Below are 24,893 nucleotides of genomic sequence, written 5' to 3' on the forward strand. Positions count from 1 at the left end.
TTAAAAGTGAAGGAATATATTTAATATCCGGTGACCAAATTTCTACAGGGAACTAGAAGAAAACATTTGTTGTTAGCAGACATCAATATCATACCCAGCATCAAAGCAATTATGATTCAGTGGAAAAAAAAAAAAAATCCAATATACAACTTAAAACTATAAAAATAAAACGAGAATGGCTAAAGAACCTGTGGTCGGAATTCGGAAATTGGATAATTTGCTAAAATGTTTTTCTTGGTACTCAGGCAAAAGCAATCAGTATTGATGCAAGCGATAACATTTTTGCTTTGGCGCTATCTTGACAAAGAAATCTGTTGACGTGCGTTAAGGAGTTTCAATTGCAAATAAGTCTTTTATTCAATATGACAACAGAGTTTTGCTAATCCCGGTAGTGCTCGGTCTCAATCCCCTACATAGAGCGGGACTTCACTGTATCTAGATCAGCAGGAAATGTGTGCGTTTGGATTCATTAATTGCTTTCAAGAAAGAAAAAAGAAAAAATCATTTTGACCAATTGCATCAACGTCAATACATTCAAGGAAGCTTTTACATTAAAAACTATCAAGGCGTCATGAAGTTGAAGAGTCTTCATCTTCAGTCATTGACACTTGTCAAAATACATCAAATACAGCATCTATTTTGTGTAAACACATTGTAACTTAGATCACAGCAGGTCACGTACGGAAATAAAAAAAAATAAGCACAATAATATTTGATTTGGGCGCTGCACTGGAAATTATACACGGAGAAAACAGAATGCGCAAAGGTGTTTGTTTTTCTTCATTTGATGAATGGTGGAATTTAAACGGAATCCAAACAAGGCAGAAGCAAAGGAAAACACATTGGTCGATTTCACGTTGCCAAAATCATATTTTCAGATGCTACGTTTACCAGTTTGGGTTTCATAGATCTTAAGGGAGAATCACACAATGCAGCTTTCATCTCCCTCTTTTTTTAAATTTATTTTTATTTTTTTTAATTGAGGTCTGCCATTGACAAATGGAGGCGCTATACTAGTCAGAGTCAGGAGGCAATCACTTACATTGCTAGACATTTGGACGTAATGTATTAAAAGAATATTTAGTAGACATTCAGGAGGGCAAGTTATCACTTTTTTTTCTTTAACAAAAATAGAAACGGCTTATCCAGCCTTGAAATTCCTTCTCAATATATATTTATATATGTATATAAAATTATGTCTTATCTATTTACAGTCAGATAGCATTCTGAAGGATTAGAAAGGTCCTGCTCCACGGCTGCTCGGCATTGCGGGTAGTGCAGTTTTTTTTTTTGAGTGAAAGGGGGCGGGGGTCAACAACAACAGCTTTGCAGCTTTATTTATTTAGTTCAGGTTTGTTTTTTTTAAATACCAATTTGGCGAAGTCAAACATAAGATTAGTACTGAATGATTGTAATTAGCTCTGAATGATTGTGTGTTGACAGTCACAGATGCTAAAAATTAAATGCTACAAAGGTCGTGGGCATCGACGTTGAGAGTTTGCGTTGCTACAGCGGAGCTTTTCGAGCAGAACTGCCTTAAATTTCGTTTCTTTTTCTTTTCAACTGGATTCAATTGAAAGCAGAGCTACTCTAAAACCCAGCAAAGACACCCTGCTTGAAAAGTTGTTCATATGGCATTTAGGACATCCATCTAAAAATTACCTTACTTTTGAAATCTGTTGGTTCTTTCTTGGGCGGGCTTGCCTGCTTGGATGCCAATCCAAACTAACGTGTGGCAGTGTTTCTTTGTGACGTGGTGACATTCTTTCTGATTTGATCCTCTTCAACCTTTCCCCAAGACAGACCTCGCTGTTGGAGAACAGGCTCCTAAACGGACGACTGGTCCCATACCTGTTGAGACAAAATATGAGCAATACAGTGATGAAATGTGTGGTTATAAACAAAACAACAACAACAGAAACAAAAACAACAGCAACCACACGGGTTTTGGTATCCTAGTTTCATCACAGTTGGACACAGACGAAAATTAGCGCCAGCTACGCAAAGCAGTAACAAGTCTATGAATTTTGGCTGATACACACGGGTGCTTTCTTGCAAATATGAGAAGACTGAGACTATCCGTAAATATTCATCGTAAATATCAAGACACAGCCAAGAGACAGATTAAATTAGCATAAATACTGCAAAGAGCTTCTGGCTCCTTCCATAAAGACTGGAAAGAAGCCACTTTTAAAGCAGCTAGTTTGTCATCGTGTTTAATTGGGTATTTTGTGTCAACAGACCTTAGTGACGGGGTTTATGGGCGTGCGTCCAGAACCAGTATGAAGCCTCTGGCGCTCTTCAAAACGACCCGGTGACCTCTCCCTGCGAACATCCATCATACGCCCCGGGGAGCGCTCCATTCGGGGGTCCACCATGGCCCTCGCTGGGGAGCGCTCTAATCGAGGGTCGGTCACAGCTCTGCCGGGAGACGCCACTATCCGGTTCTCCAGCATCCTACCGGGGGACTTCTCTCTCTCCAAAGGACGGCTGGGGGACTTGTCACGCCGGAATTCGGTGCGGGCCTCTCTGTAGCGGTGGGGTGTGCCGGGCTCCCCGTGTGTGAGGGGGTTGGCTGCCAGCCTTTTGGAGATGTGCTCGTTGTAAGAAGGAGGCCCACGTTTGTTAGGGCTGTCAGGGAGAAGAAGGAAGGTAACAAAAGGAAGCGCACCCTGGGGGACCGGTCAAGACTAAGAATTCAACTGAAAATGTTTTGTTTTGAAGTTGTCAGAAGCTGTAAGGGATAGTGACACAAACGCATGCGTCCATTCACGAAACAGGACTCAATCCCACACGAGCTGCAAGTCAGCTGTTTGTGCCACAATGTGAATCCTCAAAAGCAATCACGTCGTAACAGGCCACTCACAAATAACAAATTTCATCTTTATTCATTTAACTCTCCTCCACCTTTACAGTTTATATTTAGAATGATTCTTTTAAGTTAGCTCATTATTTACCACATATAAAAAATGATCTCTTCCTCCTGCAAAAAAAAAAAAAAAGAAAAATGCAGGTGTCACTGGGAAAAAAATTCAAGGCTAAAGTTAACCATCACCAACGGTGCGTGCCAACCTGTGCCCTGCAGTGCCAAGTACTCAATGTCAGCATTGTGGTGGACCGACCCTCACCAAAATGAGTGAAGACAACAAAAACAAGAGATGAATTAAAGAGGCAACGTTAACGCTCACTCACACACTTTTTTTTTCCCTCCCTTCGCCACAAAAAGAAACAATTGCGAGGGGTTCTCTCTGAGAGTTGGCTCTTGGATTTCCCTCATGAGAGTTTATATGAATTTAATTTAGCTTTTCATCTAATTAAACTGGTGCTCATTTTTATTTGAGGGTTATTGGCTGCTCTTGCAAATAATGGATGTTTGTTGTCGCTTTAATTACCGACTACAAATAACCCACCCGGACTTTGTAATAAAAACATCGCATCAGTTGCACAAGTACAACATGCAAAAGGAAGGAAACAAAAAAAAAAACAGTGCAGTCCATTCCCCGAGTGAAACCAAACAGTCCTCACCTGCGTCCTGAGCCACAGTGCTGCAAGTCTCCTCCACCATCCTGGTTCTGAATCAAGTTGCCCTTGCAGCAAATTACTCGTAGTTTGTTCTGATATGATGAGGCCAAGTAAATGGCGCCGGAGGAGATGGCTGGGCCAAGGTAGCGTGGGTTTGGGATGTCCAGGTGAGCGTATGAGTGGGACCTGAAAAAAAGTCAAGAAACTCACAACTTGGTATCGGCCCCAGAAACCATGTGGTGGTTGGCCTCTTAAAGTAAGCTTACCCAAATGAATGTCCCTGAATCTCAACCACATCCAGAGAGTTGAAGTAGGTCACAAACAGGTATGGCTCTCTATAAGCTGAAAAAGTCAAACACTCACTTAACGTCACGTGACATGCTCATTGGAGGACCGTTTGAAAAAAATGCGCTATAATCCAATAAAGACTCACTGACCAAATGATAGCGGCAGGCGACTCCACTTGATATCATCGGTTCTACTCCTGCGTCCGTATGCGTCCACAAACACGCCAAACTCTGCAATAAAACCATTTTTATTGGCAAGTCAAAATAAATCAGCGTGTCTTCTAGGATGTTGTGGGCACTCTGCAGGTTGCAGATGAGAGAAATTTAGTTGCTCAACTGCACAATTTTTTCGCCTTGTGGTACAGTCACCGGCACACAGAAAAGAACACCTCACCATGGAAACAGAGCAGGTATTCCTCCTTCTGAGGAGTCGTGGTGACCTGAATGATAGAGATGGGGAAGCTGTGGGAGGATGCGGCAAACACAGCGGAGGCTAGCGTCACGTCGTTTTTATCCAGGAACTCTGCAGGAAGATAAAGCGTTCGTCGGTCAGGTTGAAGCGAACACACAAGACTTTCGATTTCATATCCAGAGCACTAGAAGGATGACAAACCTTCTAGCACATACTGCTTCATTTCGGTTTCGTAGAATTTGTTGGTGCCGATGATAATACTGTAGCCAGTGAAGTGGATGCAGCTGCAGGGCTCAGAGGTTTCAATTTCCTGTAAATAAAATTACAAAGTTGATCAAGTACGCCCATTTCATTCCGAGGAAAAAAAAAAGAAATTGCTTTGGTTGGATGCACACTTACCTTTCTGATACAGAATTTATTGAGGCTTTCATTAAGTCGCAGGATTGTAATCTTATTGGGCATAGCGGCACAGATACAAATTCCATTGTCAATCTGTGGAAGAAAAGAAAACAAACTTGAATTTTGCAAACTGATGACTTGATGAGTCCATATGATCAAATAATCCAATTGACCTTTCCAGAGGAGAAGAGGTGGCACCCCTTCACTGTCTCAAAGATGAAGGGGTTGAGGTCAGGTGGAGCTGGAAGATGGGACTGTGATAAAGACTGCTTCACCTTCTTGATCTCCACCAAACACAGGGCCCGATCCTCTCCTGGAACACATAGTCACTTCAAATACACCATACATTATAGTACACTCAATAAAATACACAGGATGAATATATATAACGGTAATTCAGAGAAAATTCCTGACTGGGTCAGTTAACTAACCAGTGATCATCAACAGCTTGTCGAGCTCCCTCAAGATTTGAATCTGGAATACGGCAGTCAGGCCCGGAATGTGCGTTAAGGAGTTTTTTATGACGTTCAGCGCATACAAGCCCTCCTCAGAGCCGACCAGCACGATCTAAGGCGAGTAACAAGGACGGTCAATCACGTGAAAGCCGCGGCGCCTCACGACAAGCTTGTACTAAACATTTATGGCTCAACCTGGTCAGTGAGAGGCAGAGTGCAGTTGATGTCCAAGCGGTCGTCACCCTCCAGCTTCAGCAAAGAGTTGCCCAGAAGTTTCTGTGAGGACAGCGAAGCACGAGGTGTTAGGCGGGATCGCGAATCAGATAGCTCTCAATCACCTCAATTCTTAAAGAACAAGATACAGGTGTCGTTTGAGTACATGCAGCCACAGATAAGAACATAGCCTTCATAACCAATAATGGGTTACAATTATTTTACACAAAATTTGCAATTCTCCTGTATAATTGCATTTTGTGCAAACAAATACGGTTGTCGGGCTGCTTCCGATTTCCAGCGTTACAATTATTCATTGGACTATTTATAGTTTTATAAGTGTTCCCCGAGTGTACACAAAAGGATCACAGCAGCATCCATAATGGCAATATAGGGGGGGGGGATAAATGAATCAAAGCATGCTGCATTGCGGTATTGGGAACATTGATCAATATGCGCTTATAAAAAGACATTGACTGATGACGTTCTTTACAGACATTTGGCGCTCGGTATTGAAAACATCTATTTACAGGTTGCATTTGTTCAGAAATGCTGTCTGTCCAAAACACTCTGCTCAGGGCTGAGCGAATATTACAGATGGAGGTTGTGCCCATTATACAAATTCGATTTGACGCTGCAACTCGAGGGAGCAGCTGGAATTGAAGTATTCCATCATAGATGGCTTTGACTTTAAAGTCATGGTTTAAAGGGAATAAATGAGCAGGCAGCGCATTTACGCCACATGCATTTAAGTTAGCACATAAGCCTAATGGACGATTACTTCAAATGAATAAATGTAACAAATTACGAAGGTTGCCTACATTTGCATTAAAAAAAAAAAGGCCGCAGGAACAAATTGTGATTTGTAAGGTATGTTGTGCTATCTAGTCTCTTCATTGAACTGCAGTGTCCAAGCACTACAAAAATATATGGGAGCCCTTTGTCATTTCCACATAATGTCATCTATTTTAATTTTCCCATCTGTTTCCGAGGTACGATAAGGTGCGAACACTATGTCAGTGTATTTCAATGGAATAGCTGAAGCAGCACGGCTCTTGCACAAGCACGCATAGCCACGGCATGCTATCAGTTCCATTCAGGCCCATGCATTTGGCACAGTATACTTTAAGTGCACATTTGGCAACTTCAAACGACCGACTACGGAACCATTTATCAGCCTGGTTCTGAGTTATCCGTGATGATGTCCTATTTGTGGACAGGTACAGCGACTATCATGCTCAGCCGGGTATAATCACTGAAGCCCAAGCATTCGTGCAGCTTCTTACTGTACCTGAACCAGGGGTGATAGGTTCTTCTGTCTTTTAGAAACACCTACCTATAATGGTCCACGCAACCGCATTGAATGGGGATACACACACACACAGCACATAATGACATTAACAAGGACCATGAAAACACACAAAGAGAAGACGTGGTTGGTGATAACATGCATAGCGAGGGAGAAGAGGGAAAGGGGAGACAGAAAGGCACTGGCTTATTAGAAATGACAAAAAAAAGAACTTTAGCACTTACAGCTTCTGAATCCCCTTTGTCTTTAGCTCCACGGCTACCGGCCACCACAGACTCCAGTACAGCCACCCAACGTTGTTTGTCCGGGAAACTGGGAGCCATGAAGTAGAGCGACTGACCTGGCCAACAAGTGGTGTGCGGATGTGACTCCAGTTTCAGAATGTAAGGGATGTCTGGAGACAAAAACCCGGAAAATGACATACTTGAGATATACTTGAAAATGGTTCAGGTGCAGTTGTATTAGCTGGCAATGAACCCTTACCTGACTTTGCAGTGTTGATGAGCTCGGAGGCCCCAACAGCTCCGTGAACAGTTACCTCTCCATCAGGTAGACAAAGCTCAAATTCCTCCTCCACATTTACACAGTCTAAAAAGGTCACGTCAAACTAGTTATGTACTGGATCCTGATTTATCTCTAATGTCTCTATAATAGCTGCACAACATGATAGTGACCTTCTCTGGGCTCTGCGTCGTAGACTGATATTTTGGTTCCATCAAGAACCACGTACTTCGTCTCCCAGCCCTGCTGACCACGTTTGCCATTTCTGTGCAATACACACACACACACAAAAAAAAATTAATAATATAAATATTATCCAAATACATAGCGGGGCACATTAATGTTCATAGGCCAATATGTCAGGAAGAATGAATTATGAACCTTGGCTGCTTCATCCATCCCTCCAGGCGAACATGCCCACTAGCTTCCTTGACCTGAAGTCCAGGGGAGCTTGCCTTCTCTCGGCATAAAGCCTCCGAGAAGTGGGTGGCATACTCGGCTGGCAGGCCGCAAGTGGCTGGTAGGCATGGTGAGCATTTGGGATGACAAAGGGTGTGGCACTCTAAGGTACGACCCAAAAAAATTCCAGGTGAGATTAAATGGTGGTTGGTTTTTGAAGAAATAATTCTGGTAAGATTGGCTAATAAATCCTTCTCTGCTTTCAGAAAAGAGAAGACACAAACCTAGACAAGTGGCAGCCTGGCGTCCAAAATGCACAGTGTCCAAGCAGACTGCACATTTGGCAGCGCGCATGTTGAGACCCACAGTGAAGCGATGGGGGATGTTATGATGCATTCGCTCCTTCACGCGACGACCAAACTCTGCAATTTAAAAAAAAAAAAGAGAAAACCAGCTGAAATTAAGATTTTGTGAGAATGCAGGGAGGCATTTCACGATTTCTTTTTATTTTATTTTTTTGGGGGGAGGAGCTGGGGTGGCATGGTAAAAAAATATTAAATAAAAAAAAAAAAAAGATACGTTTTTAGTGTGTAAAACTCTCCACTGATGAAAATTGCATTTTGCGTGCCAATCGGAATGGAATGCATACAGAAAGAAGTATGGAGGTACGAAAAAAATTCACGGAGGCACACTTGAGAAAACGTAAGAAAGGAATGGATGACCGCTAACTTACTTTCAAAGGTGACCCTCCTCTTTTCTGCAAGGAATAAGAGGGAAGAGACAGAAAGAAGATAGCAGTCTAACAATAGCTATGTGAAAATGAAACACACACCACACATACACACGCAGTTGGAGCCCCGAATCGCAAAGAAGGGCAATGGAGTCGTCACCGAATCGAGGTGTCCGATAGGGTCAGAGCGCATGTCGCTTTGCTTTATCCATTTTTCATAATAGTCTTATAATAAGAGGATTCTTCAGAACTCATTAGGGAACTTTAGAAAAAGAACTTTGAAAGCAGATTGGTTGGAGGAGATATATTTCCATTCGGCTACTTTCAATGCGTTTTCATTAAAACCAGTTCCATCGGATTAATTCATTGTCCTTCAAGATTACAAATATTATCACAGCGACTAGAACCTGAAACAAAACTTTATTCCCCCTTCAGTCTAAAATTGATCTTGAAAACTGATCTAACACAGACGATGTGTGTGTGTGTCACCTTCAGGTGTGGAAGACTCCTTTGAACGGGTTGAGGGGTTAAGTAGCCCACAAGGGTTGGGTTGATGCTCTGGGGACTTCACAATAGCCGACATGAGGATTTGATGGCGGGCCTGGGCTGGTGTGGAAGTCGACATGTGATCCTGTGCTTTGAAATGAGCGGCTGTATTTTCATGAAAATCAAAGGAAATAGAAGTTAGAGGCAGTATAACTTAGGAAATATACATCTCAACAAAAAAAAAAAGGTGACTACACACTGAACGTCTCACTTACTCTAGACAAATAAATTAGTGTTATGAAACGCCCGTATTAATTCACGCTGACAGGCTCTGACCGCTACTCTATATAAACATTACAACGTACCCTCTTCCCTTAGGGATCGTAGTTCGATTCGCATCTTCTGAAGAGCTTCTTCCAGCTCTCCACACCTCGAGCGCTCCTTCTCCAAAGCAAGCTTCATGTCACTGTACTGCAAGGGAACTGTCGGCTGAGATTGAGGAGTCAATGCCCCGTTTGTGGTAGTGCCGACATCTTCGCGCCGTCGCCCGAAAATGCCCTGTTGGCACAGGGAACATAAGAGATGATGATTTCATTTGCAACAAGACAGCTTATTTTAATTTTATGGTTTCGTAGCGACCTTCTTTTTCTTGGTGGGCTGGTCCATTTTGGCCTGGAGGAAGTCAATGAGTTTGGTTTGTTGTGAGATGGTCCCTTCCATCTTCACTTTCTCATGGGAATATACAGCCTGCAAAATAAAGCTGCATTTTAAAGCCCTTGGAGGACATTGCCGAGGTCACTTTTCTTATTTAGAGCTACATTAGATCTCCTCGGAATCATTGGAATTTCCAATTCCAACCGTAATGATTCCCAAGCAGCATCTCATTCAATTGGCAAGATATTGCACCGCGCACCTGTATATTCTCCAGCTGGTATTCCAAATCGGTCCTCTCGGTCTTGAGCATGTCGGTTTGGTCCAAAGCATCTTGTAGACCCTGGGTCAAACGGAAAATGTGGCTCTTTTGGAGATCCATCTGCTGTTGCAGCTTCCCTTGCTGTGAAAATAGCAGCAGACACTATTAAAAAAAAAAAACTTATTTCTGGTAAGCCTTTCCTGATATTTTCCTAGTGCCCCATGAGGAGATTAAAGGGCAATGGAAATGAACTTGACTTGACTACATCTGTGTGGAAAATTTCTACCTCTTCCATCAGCCTCTGTTTCAACTCTCTCTCCGTCTCCAATTTCTGCTGCAAGCTGCGAGCGTTCATCTCCAGCATAGCGTGCTTCTTCTCCAGATCGTTGAGCTGTGCAAACAAGATATATTAACACTTTTGCAGACTTTTGCAGCAACAAAGGCAAAAAACTGAAATGATTGTATTGAATTTGAGATATGTAGAACTTGGGTTCATCTTGGATGTGGGCAATAGTATCAATGCAGTGGCGCCAACTAACAGTATCAGATAGACTTTCGGCTTTGAGTCTCTGCTCCTTCAAGGCTTGCTGCAGCGCCAATATCTCAGCCTTGTGCTCTTTGACTGCGAGTTCCACAGCTTGGCGTGACTCTGTGCTGCGCTGGTCTGCCCGTAACCTGTGAAAAAGCACAGGAACACACCGATGGTGGGGATATGTCAAATATGAAATATGTTCAAGACTGTTGTCGCATCACCTGTTTTGTTTTTCGTTATCCAGAAGTCTTTGCAGTTCCCTGGTACGTCTTTCGGCTTGGCTCTTTTCATCCTCCAGGGCCCCTCTCCAAGCCTCCCACTGCCTCTCTTTCTCCAGGAGCTCGTCGTTCAGAGACTCCAGCTCCACCACTTGCTCCTCCAGCATGCTACATGTAGTCTTCAGTGTCTCAATGTTCTGGGAAGGTCAACCAAATGGCAAATTGAGAAAAGCATCATTCAGAAAGATCGGGGATCGTCAACCACCTCTAGTGGTCCGTGACAAAACTAATTGAAAACCCCTGACAGATGGGGAAAACTTCAATGCTGGCCTGCCAACATTTCTTGTGACAGAAGAGTCACTATTAGCTGAACTCAACAACTGCTCCATCAAATATTAGGCATCATTACTTGTTTTTGATTGTTGAGATGCATCTCCCGGTCAGCCACTTCTCTCCTCAGCCGGTCCACCTCCTGGCTCAGCTGCAGTTGGTCCTCCCTCTCATCCGATGCTTCATCCAATTGCTTGGACAGGTAGAAGTTCTGGCGGTTTAATTCAGCATTCTCCTGACTCAACTGGGTAAGTTGCTCCTCCAGGTCAGTGATCACCTGAAGCGACAGACAAAAACAAAAAAAAGAGCTTAATGATTCTGCAGTGGAATAAATAACCGGCAATGACAACCGATAAAGTGATATTCCTAGATTCCACCACAAACGTTTTGCATTTTGGCAAAAATGATTTCGCACGATGATTTTGAAATACCGATTTGAATCAGCACTTACTGAACAGCTGTCTCGCAGGGCATCAAACTTCTGTTGAATTTCATCTCTGTGATTCTATGAGAAAAGGGAAATAAAGATCAAAATTTGAAATGTGGACTACGATGTGAGACTAGTGATGGTACTCCTTCCCGTATTGCCTGATTTTACATGTGCAATGTATTGTAGCCAGTAATGTAATGGTAATGTGACTAATTTGTTCAAGTGTACTTGCAGTCTTACCCTCAAGGCAGTGATCTCCTCCTCGGCCTCAGCGGTGGTTTCCTCCAACTCAGTCTTAGCTTGTTGCAACTGGCTCTCCAAAGCAAGACGAGCTGCTTGCAGGCTGCTTATTTGCGATTCGCGTTCCTGCAGGGAGAGGGTCAACTCCGATACCTGTCTCTTGATCTCCAGTTTTTCCTCTTCATGCTCTAAGCCCATCTGGAAATGCAAGAAGACGTGTGTTTTATTGCAATGTCACCATGACCTGAAATGGAATATATTTGCATATGATTATCACTCCAGTGATAATCATATCACTCTTTCCTAATACGTTTCAATTGATGTGAAAGTGGTGGTTGTTTTGGAGTGGTTAATAAGATAGTGATGGGGATATGAAGCTTCAAATTAGCTTTATGAACCATATTATTATAACGAATGAAAACAACGACACCTTTTCATGCAATTCCATATAAAAAAATATGATTGTAATGAGTTTGGGGTTTTATGCATTTGCTTGTATGTGACGATGCAGAAAAGTCAGCAATTAGCACCACACTTAGCGTCAGTTCTCATTTGGAAGTAAAATGTGGCGGAAGAAAAGCAGCACTCAACCAACAGGTTGTCTGCAGTAACAAGGAAAAAAGATGCTGATTTTAAATTTGGTGAAATGTTATAAAGAATGGATGAAAACTACACTTTTTGTCTCACTCAAAATGAGCACTAACTATTGCGAGAACTGCAGTCGGACTGTATATTAATTGATCTAAAAAGATCTGAATCAGCTCAGTGGCCGATCAACAGCTTTAATCCGCTTTGGGGACATTAATACTGTAATGTAATGCTACATTGAGAGACGGCTAAAGAGCATTACTTAATCCCGAGTAGAAAGATTTTGTTTCTGTTTCCTATTGGCTCACCTCCCGCAGCCTGCTCTCTAGCTCCAGTAAACGGGTCCTCTTGGTCTGCTCCTGCTGACTGATTTTCTCAAGATGTTCCTCCAGTTTGGCATTTTGAGCCTCCAGCTTGCCAGCCTGAGACTCCAAGTAGAACTTTTGCTGTCGCAGCTCCGAGATCATTTCCTCTTGTGCTTTCCTAATAAAACACAAAAAAAGACATTTTGTACTGTTTATCTAAAAAACAGAATCTAATGTTGACTCACATGTTCTTCTCGGTGTAGATGCTACTGTTGGCGGCCAGCTTGTTCGCCTCTGACAGTTCGGCAATGCGCTGCTCCAGGTTCTTCATCTTTGAATCCATGGCGTTAATAGTCTATGGGAAGAGATGAGACACAATTTAAAGAGAAAAATGCAAATAAAACAAAAACCCGACACGTCCAAAGTCATAACAATTTTGGCCTGCGCAAATTTTAGCAGAAGCATTTTTGTGGAGAGGAAACAGAAGGTTTCACTCGAGTAAAATCCTCTTAGCTTTCATTGAAGGTGTGGCTTGAATCTTCTACTCTCAGAAGATGAAAAGCTTCTTAACTTCTTCAATTCTACCACATTAGCCAGATTAGGACTTAGCCCGGACTTTACAGAGCAAAATGATGTACTACAATTTAATCGGTCTTCAAAGTGTTCGTTTCAATACACACTCTAAAATATTGTGGATGGTAAGAAATGAAAAGCTGAAGTAATGCTGCCAATGTTCATAAACTTTCATTTATAAACATGCAAAATGTATACCTAACACATTTCAGCTTTTTATTTTGCTACTTTAAACATTACCCAAAACACATACTAACAGTTTCAATTCATTTTTCATACCGCTTTCTGCTCGCTGATAAGTTTGCAGTTCTCTCTCGACTCCTCCTCTTGCTGCGCTCTTTTGGCCTCCAGGCTTTCTTTGTCAGCAAGGTCCACCTTCATTTGGGCTTCCAGAACCTTGATCAGACAGAGTCAATGAATGCACATGGCCCATTGAAAGTCTCACGGCGTATTAGCGTTTACTCATCAAATTCTCCTTTCAGCATCGTAATAACGCTACCTTAATTTTGTCTTCATACAGCCTCTCCTTTTGGACAAGCTGAGTTTCCATCCTTTGTGCTGTAGACTGGGCATCCCTCAGGTGGTCCTCCAGTTCCTGTAAAGAAAAAAAGTTTAGGTTCATCAATAACACAAGCTACCATTCTCTGAAATGTATATTAAAAAAACAAAAAAGACACAATTAGATTGAGTTAGGATTTACATTCACACACCAGTATAAGCAAACCTACTATTCACAACAACAACAAAAAATGGAGAAACTTACATTGAAAAGATATGAATCCACAAAGCGGCTGTAGCTGCGCCTGCTCATGCTGAGACCGTTTAAGTGCTGCGGTCTATGTACACGATTGATAAGCTGCCATTTATGCGAGCCCGTGCAGTGTGCAAGTATGTGCTCACAGTAAGGTTCGATGAAGATAACCAGAATTGGGCAGTGGGTAAAATTAGGGGTGGAGAGCCGGGGGAGGGTATTAAGGTAGCCTTATCTGTAGGTCTCTCACCAGGATCTTTTCGGCCATCTGCTGGATCTGCTGGGATTTGGTCTGAATGTCTTCTTTGAGCTTATTCTCCCGGCGCTCAACCATCTCCAGCCTCTTCACCTGGTTCTCCAGGGTCTTCCTACCCTCCTGCTTACACACCAAAAACAACCAAATGAGAGGGAATATGAAGTGTGCACGGCTACAAAGTCAGAAGAGAAGTCGAAGTATAGTAACAAATATTTAACGATAAGAAGACCAAAGTGCAGCATTTTTGTCTAAAGTGGTACCTCTGTTTCTCTCAGGCGTCGTTTGAGTGTGTCGCTGGAGTCGCTTTTGCCTCGCAAGCGCTCTAGGTCTCGTTCCAACCGTTCTTTGGCCTGTCTGACATTCTGCAGCAGTTCAGTGGCTTCGGTGCTTGCTTTCACTGCCTAAAGTGAGGTCAAAGGGGGTTAAAGGCTTGTTAGTGGATCCCTGGACAGAGTTCCTGAAACGCTTGAACCAGGCAATTGCACTCCTAATACAGTCTGTGGAGTATCTGAGGATTTAAGACCTTGGTTACGGACTTCCCCCTGGTCATATTTTGAATAATCTAATAATCTATCGTCAATGTACCTTTGACAGTTTGTCCTGGAGCTCTTGGATTTTCACCTGTTGCTCCGCATTTGTCTTGAGAAGCAAAGAGAAGTTTGAAATATGACTCCAATTTCAGCATTTTCTAAGTAGAACACTCCCGAGTCTCACGTTACCTTTTCCAGTTTGGAGAGAAGCTCCTCTACCTCGGCTTTACCCTGCTCTTTTGCCTGCAAACATAAACACTGTTGAAGTACACTTGATCCAATGATTACAGTGTAATGCGGCAAGAGAAGCATTTCTTGGCTAGGGTACCTTCTGAATCCTCTGCTGGTACTCTACAGCCTTTCGTTTGAGTTCCTCGCCGGTTTGTCTTGAGTCTCTGAGTTCCGATTCGTAGAGGTCGCTGCGGCGGCGTGCGGCCGACAGGTCCTCCTCCAGCTGCCTGATGGTCACTTGCATCTCCTCCAACTGGGCATGGTACTCCTAACAAAAAGACATCCTTAACAGAATCTCATGGAGCTAAAAAAAACAAAAACACCATCCATTGTGCAATCACGGAGATGAAAATGTTTTGTTGAGAGTGATAAGTGTCAAAAAAAGCATTCATTCCATGTACTGGATTCTTATTACTGCGGTTTTCCCCTTTTATGTACTCCGGGATGAACAACTGAAATGCTGGAAGGGACCCCAATATTTTATTTATCAATGCTTTGTGTGCTTTTATGCATCTGAAGGATGTGCAAAGGAATTTCAGAGCCTTGTTTGCAACAGCATGAAAGCGAGTGAGCTCCTCTCCTGCTTTACAGACAAAGATGTGCTGACAATGTTTCACTGTGCAGCGAGCTATAGAAGCTGCAGCGCACTGCAGCAATGATTGTAACATAGAGATTAAACATTTTACATCATCTGTAATGGTGCTATTCATTGTTGAGGAGTCGGGCAGAAACGTTCATTTTGTTTCATCTTGATCCCCAATGATGAATTTTGAGAGGTTGTTTTTCTTCAGGACTATAAATCTTGTATTTCACAGTTAAATGTGGACAGTATCGCTGATCCTAAACGTGGAATCACGATGGCCATCTTCCCCTGGAGAGATTTGTAGTGAAGTGTCATGATTAATGATCAAAGTCTCTATTTTTGTCCCTTGCAGGGATGCCATCTGCAGGGATGACCTTTGTGATTACAATATGCAGAACAAGGGGAAGCCTCAGAGGTGATGGCCTCTCTGAGAAATGCCGACGAGGTGCACCGTTGCACTTCAGCTATTTCATTATTACAAGTAAAGACAAGCAGTGACATGGAGAAATCTGTTGTCTTGCGGTAGCTAATGCAAAACAACGGAATCCCAGAGTTTCTCCCGATGATGTGATGCTGTAACGTCGACACGTACTTGCTCTTTAATTTCCTGCAGCTTGTTGCTCTGTTCACGGATGTCGTGTAGCAGCTGCATAGCTTTGTCATCTTCTCTAGAGACTTCCACGCGTGCCTCCTCCAGGCTCCGCTTTAGGCTCTGCAAACACAGCACGTGCAAGGATCACGGCTCAAAGAAATATTTATTGGGTACAGGGTAGCAGAGCACGCCATTTTGTGAAGCAACTTTTAGAGAGCGTGGTTTGCTTTTATTTGTGTTCCCTCTGTTTTTGATTTGTAATGATAGCGGTTGGAGGATGTTTGTGTAACTCGCAAAATGCCCGGAGGGATTCTTTCACATCTACAGAGACATCTCCCGTCGCGTGCTGTATGACTCACGCTGCACTCCGTAATGTAGGTGGCGAGGTCTTGCTCGAGGATGCTCCTCTGAGTCTCGGAGGCCTTCAGCTCCACATCTTTCTGGTGGAGCACTGACTCCAGATCAGTCATTTTGCGTTGGAACCTGGAGATCTCCTGCTCCATCTGAAATCATGACAAGTTCAATGAATAAAGTCCCATATTGGTAGATTAAAACGTAGCAATGTGTATCATTATGTAACCTTTCGGAACTGCATCTACCCAGTATGCCCAGTGTTCACTTCTCATGCGAGTAAATCAACAATAAGGAGGTCGAGGATGTCTAGAGGGGTTACTGCTGAGTTATGAGCAGACTGATAGCTGATAAAGGCCACTTTCGAAGAAGAGTGTCTCCATTTATAGGGGGCAGAGTGACAATAAACAGAAAAGAAGCCGTAAACACCAATGGTTGGAGGGGTATTGTTTTTTTGGACCGCCCCACCTGATCCTGCTGGTTTATTAGAAAGGGAAATGATTGGTAGCTCTTTGTAGAGTTTACATGGGGCCTTCAAGATTGTATTCACCCTTCCTTTATTGTTCGACAATGCTCATCAATCCTTTGTTTTCTGTACATTTACAGATTATCGGGGGTTAAAAACTATAGCAGTGTAAATTAATAGCAGTAAAAGGTTCACCTTGTGACATTTGTCTTGGGTTTCTTGTAATTCCTTGCTTTTAAGGTGGAGCTTCCTTTCCATGGAGTTGGTCTTAGCAGGAGAGTTGAGGCCAGCAGAGACTACCCTACAGTCACCAAAAGCAAAAGAATTAAAGACAGTGACAAAATCAAATCAATAACAAATCGGTACTCCTTATCAAGCCAAACGTAAATTCCACTTGCTGCTAAATCATATGACACAAGATGTTACATATCATTTCAAATAGTCTGAAATGAGCAACACTTTTTCAAAAATACAAATCACATTCATTACCGTTTACCATCAAAGTGGCTTTCCAAGTGTGGTACGGGGGCTCTCTCTAGTGGTACGTGAAAGAATCACTGCCAAAGTACGGTTGAGTTTCATTGACAGCATTTTGTCTTAAAGAACTGTTTAATTTAAATGAGGTAAAAATGTATTTCACTTTGGTTATGTGTTGTGGCAATTAGTTAAGTGGAGACAATTGCGAGGAAGAAGGCTTACTGTATGACCACGTGAAAACTCAGTGATCATTCCCTGTGGGGCAATAAACGTTCTCACCATGGCCATCTTGGCTGTGTTCTTTCATGGCGGTTTGACCTGATGGTCCATTCAATTTGAGCTCTTCATTTAAATATTGGACGGTAAACTGTAAACCACTTTGACCATGGACATTTTCCCAACACATTCAATTCATAAGTGCGTTGACAGAAATAAAACAAATAGTGGTCTAGAGTCTTTTGTAGTTCAATTTTCCACCTCGTTAAGTATTTTGAAAAAGAAGATTAAACTGCATACGAGCTGTTCACCCCACCACCCCCTCCAAAAAGAAATCCTGTCAAGCACAAGAGTATATCTTCGGAGTTGGAGACACAGCGCTTCTGGGATTTTGCTGAGTTGTACTAATGAGCAGTCAGACACATTCACCAAAAACAAAAATGACAACAAAAGAAGGATTCTACAAACCCCCAAAGCACATTATTAGCATTATCATTGTGCCAAGTGTTCTTGGGCTCAATTCTCTCTCTCTCTTTTTTTTTTCTGGGCATTTATATGCATATGCATGCGCCCACACACTGATGTGACACGTCTTATCTCCACTTAATTGAACTAGAGAAAAAAATATATCCGCAGTTTACAGAAGGAGACAAAGCTGGCGGTAATGGCAAGGGAAGGAGACATTTATAGATGAAGAAAAAAAAAAGGCAATGAGATCCCATAAAGATGGGGGTGGTGAATTGGGGGAGAAAAACACCATAGTGGTCACCATAGAAATAGATGCCCCCCCCCCCCCGCCAATCTGAGCTCTCATCCCTTTTGCCGTCTAATCTGCTAACGCCTTTTCCTTCCTTTCCGTTACTGCAGCTGTCATGATCCGCAGTCTCCGGCATGATCAAGCTGGCACCGGCTGCTACGGCCAAACACGTCTTTTTCGGATTATTACCGGAGGTTAAGAAGTCAAATAGCATCAGGGATAATTACGTTCCCAAAAGCCACGCTGGAGTCAGAATGGCGTTAAACAGCACAATAACAGAGCGGGCGGGAATGTCGCTGTGTGTGTGCGAACGCGCGTGTGAGGGGGGTCCACCTTTCAGCGAACCTCATTGACACACTCAGCTGCATACCAATCAGCAACGACGGCAAGACAACACCAGCTCACAGCCTCTGACCTATGAATTTGCACTCGCCGTCATCGGATCAACCGCATGTGCTCTCAAGACACAAAAAAAGACAAGAACCACTTTAAAGGAAGCAACACATGCAAGATTATGTGAATCCCCCTCATGCACAGCATATGGCAAAAAAAACAAAAAAAAAACAGTTGAGCCTCAACAGGCATAACACAAAGTGTCCTGTCACCTAAACGCATGCCATCTGGAATGTGTTGTCAAGGTAATGAGAAATGTGGAGTCTAAGCAAACGCCAACGGCAGCATGGAGTCTTTAATTAACAAAGGTGTATCAAATAGGCGTACGTGAAATGTCCACATGAGAAAATTAGGGTGTGTGTGTTTCAAACAAAAATATCCAAACATAGCTTTATAAAGCAATTGAACTTACTCAGATTTGGCCAATGTTGTCAGTGCTCTGCTGAAGAACCATCCTAGAAAGGGGAGATCCTTGCCCTGGAAGCCCACAGGGGGAGCTCCTCGCTTGGATGCTGAGGCTGGCCGGGGGGCTGCCAGCTCCGGCTCCTCAAAATTAGAGGTGTCATCTTCAGCGTGCAACGCAGGAACAAAAGGTGGGAGAACTGCCGGGGAAGGGAGGAAAGAATTAGAATAGGGAGCGAAAAAGGGCAAGGGGAATGTTTTCAGAGGCGGAGAAGCTCGTTAAAAAAAGGGCATGGAGAGGAGGGGGGGGGGGACAGACGGAGGAAAGACGGAGGGGAGGAGGAAGCTCGCTGAGCGGTATGCGCCGAGAGTGCGGTAAGTCGCACGTTGATGCACATGCTGCCTTCGTCCCTCCCTCCTCACGCCCGCTCGCTCGCTCTCATGCTCACTTGCCCTCTCTTACTGCAGCAGAGCGAGCAAGCGAGCTTCTCATCTTAAACCACAGCTGAAGACGAAATCGGTTTATAGATACACACTTTTTTTAGTTGATTAAACAGTGGATGGAATTCAATTAAAGAAATAAAAAAAAAAATAGAATGATCATTCTACACATTCCCTCAAAGTCTTCAGATGAGGTGATTAAAATTAAAATTCAGCAATGAGGATGTTTGGGGGGAAAAAAGGGGAGGGGCGGCATATCAATGTTGGAGAGTCACGTCAAGCTGCCTAAAATAACTGTTGATTCATCCCAAAACAGTACGTCACTGCAAATAGCTGGGAAATCACAGTATTGTTGCGCATTTTAACGTGACCGCACTTGAATGAAAATGTTCCTCGGTGTGCGTGTGTGATTTCTGTCACTGAATCTCGGAAAATATCAACCTCTTCAAAGTCTTTCTCTGTTCATTAAAACAGCATTATGCTCTCTTGCCAATGCAATCAGCCATTGATTTTGGTTTTTTTTGTTAAGTCAACATAAAAACTTGATGGACTTAATTCCCTTGGCTTCTCTTCTTGCCACTTCCACCTCCCAAGTTATTTCTTAGGACAAAGATGGATCTTTGCCAACAGCGAGGTACGCAATGTGTGTTGCGAGGGAGTAAACCCAAGCGCAACGGAACAAACACTTCGATCTTCAATATTTGACGACCACTCGCACTTGTACGTCATCCATTTATCAATTTTCTTTGCTGCTCGTCCTCATTAGAGGGGCCGGTGAGCTGGAGCATGTCCCAGCAGGCAAAACGTTTTCTCCAATATTTTGGCCTTTAATATTTGCTTACTCTTTCATGAGATAGTTGAGATCATATCCAAAGCGCTAGCAAATTTTTATTATTTTGAAATATTTAAAATTGAATTCTCTACGACATAAGCACGTTGTCTTCCTCACCTTGTCGTAAATTATTCCAGTCCACGCTGGAAAAAAATGGGTGGCATCGGAGTCCCTGGAATCCCAGACGTTCTTGAGCTCCACAAAGCAAACTCAGCACCAGGTCTACAAATTGCTTACTGGCGTGTGGCTCTTCTGGAATCTTCAGAAAATGCTAAAAGCAGATCAACGTCACCTCATAGTTCAATCACGCATACAAACAATTGGCTTGTCCTGATCATTTTTGGCTATTTGGCAAATGCTAGAATGTTGCCAAATGTTACGAACTTGGAAGTTGAGGATGTTGTGGATGGTCCGCGTTGAAGTGCCGTCAGAGAAAGGCAGCTTGGAGTAGATCATATCGTAGGCTATGACCCCGAGGGACCACCAGTCGCACTCCACGCCATAGGTGCTGTGAGGGCCCCCGTTCATGGCCTCCAATACCTCAGGGGAGAGGAAGTCTTGGGTTCCCACAGGCACTGTAGGAGTGGCCACCTGGAGGAAGATCAATCCATCACAAAGACGCACCCATCAACAACAGTCATTATTACAGACGACAAGTACGACAAGCAACTCACCGTTTTGTTAGCCGTGAGCCGGGCAGCCGATCCATAGTCTGCCAGCTTAATGTGACCGGTTCGATCGATGACAACATTCTCGGGCTTGACATCTCTGGATATGAAAATTCAAAATATGTTTCTATTTCATGGCCTTGACTCGGGTGACATTTATCATGTGGCAACTCACCTGTGGACAAAGCCCAGCTGGTGGACAGCATGAATGGCCTCCACCAGCTCAGCCAAATAGAACTGAGCCATGGACTCGTCAAACTGCTCCTCGTATCGGTTGAGCAGAGACAGGAGGTCGCCGCCCGGCAAGTACTCCATCGTCTTAACACACAATTTCATGCAGTCAGAAAATAAATACGGGATTTGGATCCGGGTTGTTTGGGACTAAAATATTCAACGATTGCATCTCGAGGATGCATCTCGAAATGCCCTTAAGCGGGACTATATTTAGAAAAATGGGCAACAGTAGAAGCATGTGTGTGATCAAAACACGTTCCTGTTTGGAGTGGCTTTCATTATAGATTATGTAACATCAGATGTGGTGGCACAAGATCTGTGACATTGCAGTCAAAAGAATTGTTCTTGAAAAAAAAAAACGAAAACAAGAGCTGTCTGTGAACAAAAAACAAAAAAAAAAAAAGTCTTCAAGTTAACAAACGCAAATCTAAATGCGGCTCCCCCATTCTTGCCTCTGTTGTCTGCAAGCGGAGATGAAAAGCTTTCAGCCAGGCTGATTTCAGCTATAAGACGGCAAGCATTAGACCCATAACAGACGAGGAGAACCCCTGGTGCATGAATGGTCGGCGAGTCTGAATGAGCAGGAGCATTTTGCTGTGTTACCTAGCAACAGGGAGACCGGGAGCCTCTCCAACACACGGATAGAGATGGATGCTTTGTATTTTCCTCCATGCTCTGCTGAGGAGCAGGGTGAGACGGAGGGGCAGTAAAGAAAAGGCACGGAGGGAAAATGGAGGCAGACACGGGGAACACGTGACGGCTCACTTGTCTTAACGGTGTTAACACTTCTGGCGGGGATTAACAAATACTGGACGGTTGCACTCTTTTTTTGTAATTCAATTCAATGGGTACATAAAAAATATATTTTGACAATCAGTGAAAATGTCTACGTTACGACACTCTTTTTCAAATAACATAATTGTTCTAATCTTTAATCAATGTGTCCTACGGCGTCCAAACCAAGGGAGAGTTTAAAAAAAACGGGGAAAAAAAAGGGTTATTTTACATTTTTTAGGGGGCCTATTTTTGTCATTGCTTCTTTTAACAAGTTGTTCCTCGTTCGCGCTGCACACTTCAGGTTCCTTCACGGAGCAAGTCATGTATTATTCTGACTGATCTCGCTGTTCTATTATTGGTTGTTTGACGTACTGAAACTCACAGCTGTGAAAAGAAAAATAGTAACCTTCACAAAATCATGGTGCTTACATTTTGATACAGCATGTATTCATGCAAAATAAAGTGGAAGTGTTTTTGGTGTATTTATTTTTTGGAATGTCAAGATCACGTGTTTATCATGTGCCGTATTTATTGCAACTGAATTTATGAATCCAGTGTAACAGTAATGGCAAACCAGTCATGGTAGTTGTAGAAGCTGAGGTTCAAAAGACAATCTCACCAAATAGACATGTTCATCATCTTGGAAAGCACAGAAGAGCTGTGGGATCCAGGGACTGCAGTTCAAAGACAAAATGCGTCGCTCCTCTTCATGAAAAACCATCTAAATCAAAATGGGTGAGAGAATTTGCAAAAAATACAAAATCAAAAAGAAAATACATTCAATTACTTTAAACTGAACATAAAACATTGACTATTGCATGATGCCAACATTTTTTTGTGGCATTTTTATTTCATGTGTCAGGAATAGATATCCTTTGCCTGAAGAGGGAAGCATTTCTTACACATCACAGTTGTTGCTCATTTATTGTTCACTTCAGTTCTCTTCCTGTCATAACTCATGTACTATTCTGTCTGTGAGCTGTTGTGTTAGTCACATGCTGTGAAATGATGTATCCGCACTTTCAACTATTTAACTCCACAGCATCCTCCAGTGGGATTTTCTTTGACTACAACTGAGCAAATGTCACAACGATTGCATTCTCCAAAATAATCCAGACGATTTACAGATAAATTTGTGTTTATTTCCCTTATACACTTTTTTTCCCAGAAAAAACTCAAATGACTCCTTCAGTCGAATAAAGGTTGTAATATCGCTTCTAAATTGCTCTAATTTCAAAACAACTTTTCCCTAGAAGAAATATGAAGTAAATTAATTCAGTCAGTGTTGAAGAGAGAATTATCGTCATGCAAATATAAAGAAAAGGCAATGTATCTGAGATTAAAACCAAGTAAAACTAGAGTAAAAAGCACATTTTTTTTCGAGAAAATTGTGCCTTTATAGTTTTTTTCACATTTGACTTGATCAAAGTGCTTTTTATTGTAACTATAAAAGAGGCCAAATGACTGAGGTTCAATGATGACCATTTTTATGACAAATTTTGCAAATTGAGCACTTGATGAAAAATGTCAAATCAAGCAATATAAAGCCAGGTTTAGTAAAATCCGATAATGACTCACTGTACTTACATCTTCCTGAGAGCGTAAAACCATCTTTTCCATGACTTTCAGAGCATAAAAATCCCCCGTTGCCTTCTCCCGTACAACTTGAACCTTGCCAAAGCGACCTTGTCCCACCACAGCGCGCACCTCAAAGTCGTGAAGGCTCGGCTGCAAGGACTGGAGCTCAGAGACCACGTCAGAAACTGCCGACACACAAAACCATTGGCAGTTCATTAATTGAAGAGTTTCAATTGCTAATAGGGTTCAACGTGAGTGTGAAAGATTGTCTATAATTGACTGGCAGTCAATCCAAGACAATCATACAAGATACAAGAACAACTTACCCTTGTTTACAAAGTTGGCAACATGATGGATCTTCATCAATTCAGGGGATTTACATTCTTGGTACAGTAACAAAAGCGAGTCTACAAACTCCTCCCGACTCAAGATGCATCCTCCCTGCTGTCCATTCAGGCTGAGGCGACCCTGTGGAAATAAAAAGGGAAGTTACTAATGGTAGTTGATTGTTTTTATACCTGTTCATATTTTAGGAGCGCCATTTCGGGTAGGATGGGGGCTTGTACCTGAAACAGCTGGTTGAGTCTTGAACTTCGGATAGTGATGGGGTCCGCGGAGGTCGGCGTCATTTTAAGGCCTCCCTGGCTCACGTATTTGAACTTCAACATCCTCAATAATATATATCCTGAATTAATGTATCATACAGATCTTTAGATGTGACGCTTAAGTGGATCAACCGATGAGCGCGACAAACGAGGAGTACTGATGTAAACACAGCACAGAACGTTAGCGAAAAACGCTCGAGTTAACTAAAAATAAGTTTGACTTTCGTCTTCATTTACACCAAGAGACATAAAACGTGGAGCTACTCACGGAACTTCCATGCAAGGAATCCGATTTACGAACGAACTACAGATACTAATATAGAACCATCCGTTGTTTCCTTCTTGTTCACCATTGCTTCCGCTAAACTTTCAAATTTTGCGCGTTCCCCGCCCAACTCGGGGGTTGTGATTCGATGTATTGGATTGTGATTGGCCGGATCTCTGTTTGTGGGCAGTGCTCATATTTTTAACCAATCAAATTGTCCTTTCGTCTCCCAGACCCAGAAAGGAAATGGCATTCATTCATAACTATAAAAAGCATAACAATGAAACCGTGAAACGCTCACCACAGTGAATTATTGTATTATTGAACAGTACCACATTGCAAAAGCTATACACTATATGTAAATTTAAAAAAAAAAAATCAATGACTTAGCCAACGTTTTAACTGTCAGGTGTGCCTTTCTACAGTCATTCAGTGCAACTAGTTTTCATTCTCCTTGTTTTGATTACAACTGTACTTAAACTGTTTTGATTTTTATGATTGCAAATGTTACCACATTTAATTATTTATAATTATATCAAAACATATACATTTCGTAAAATCGTATCATTAAATGCGTGCAGTTATGTGCAAAGGATCATCAATTCAGGGGAAACAACTTTATTTGTGATCACAAATTTATGTTTCA

The 24,893-nt window shown here is 42.5% G+C and overlaps 1 protein-coding gene across 4 annotated transcripts; it reads right to left on the reverse strand.

The window, feature by feature from the left end:
* Positions 1–24,356, reverse strand: cita (citron rho-interacting serine/threonine kinase a). Of its 4 annotated transcripts, XM_085924433.1 has the most exons (48): positions 24,251–24,356; positions 23,944–24,062; positions 23,704–23,845; positions 23,387–23,562; positions 22,419–22,520; positions 20,964–21,106; positions 20,795–20,888; positions 20,505–20,711; positions 20,238–20,391; positions 18,858–19,047; positions 16,798–16,903; positions 16,145–16,288; positions 15,786–15,905; positions 14,708–14,878; positions 14,569–14,622; positions 14,435–14,488; positions 14,110–14,250; positions 13,844–13,972; positions 13,342–13,437; positions 13,122–13,238; positions 12,515–12,624; positions 12,273–12,447; positions 11,377–11,574; positions 11,158–11,211; positions 10,786–10,983; positions 10,380–10,573; positions 10,166–10,301; positions 9,913–10,017; positions 9,627–9,767; positions 9,353–9,460; positions 9,079–9,271; positions 8,717–8,878; positions 7,782–7,919; positions 7,480–7,660; positions 7,272–7,363; positions 7,081–7,185; positions 6,822–6,991; positions 5,271–5,351; positions 5,052–5,187; positions 4,794–4,933; positions 4,621–4,713; positions 4,423–4,531; positions 4,204–4,332; positions 3,960–4,040; positions 3,789–3,864; positions 3,526–3,708; positions 2,244–2,631; positions 1–1,851 (listed from the first exon to the last, which is right to left on the reverse strand). In XM_085924433.1, exons 2-48 carry the CDS (start codon positions 24,043–24,045, stop codon positions 1,828–1,830), a joined length of 6,342 nt encoding a protein of 2,113 aa, XP_085780559.1. In that variant the 5' UTR covers positions 24,046–24,062; positions 24,251–24,356; the 3' UTR covers positions 1–1,827. The 4 variants fall into 4 exon arrangements, with proteins under 4 accessions (XP_085780559.1, XP_085780560.1, XP_085780558.1 ...); XM_085924434.1 differs by having other exon boundaries at positions 13,844–13,969; positions 23,944–24,343; XM_085924432.1 differs by having other exon boundaries at positions 23,944–24,343.
* Between the last annotated feature and the right edge of the window lie 537 nt (positions 24,357–24,893).

Source organism: Syngnathus leptorhynchus, chromosome 11 (assembly GCF_054491065.1).
Source record: "Syngnathus leptorhynchus isolate UIUO chromosome 11, UIUO_Slep, whole genome shotgun sequence".
Lineage (NCBI taxonomy): Eukaryota > Metazoa > Chordata > Actinopteri > Syngnathiformes > Syngnathidae > Syngnathus > Syngnathus leptorhynchus.

Excerpts from the sequence above, each read along its gene's own strand:
- cita (XM_085924433.1), bottom strand. The coding sequence starts at position 24,045 with ATGTTGAAGTTCAAATACGTGAGCCAGGGAGGCCTTAAAATGACGCCG. Across the intron at positions 14,489-14,568 it reads TTCTCTCCAAACTGGAAAAG|ACAAATGCGGAGCAACAGGT; the intron begins GTAACGTGAGAC and ends TTGCTTCTCAAG. Across the intron at positions 4,333-4,422 it reads GAAGCAGTATGTGCTAGAAG|AGTTCCTGGATAAAAACGAC; the intron begins GTTTGTCATCCT and ends ATCTTCCTGCAG.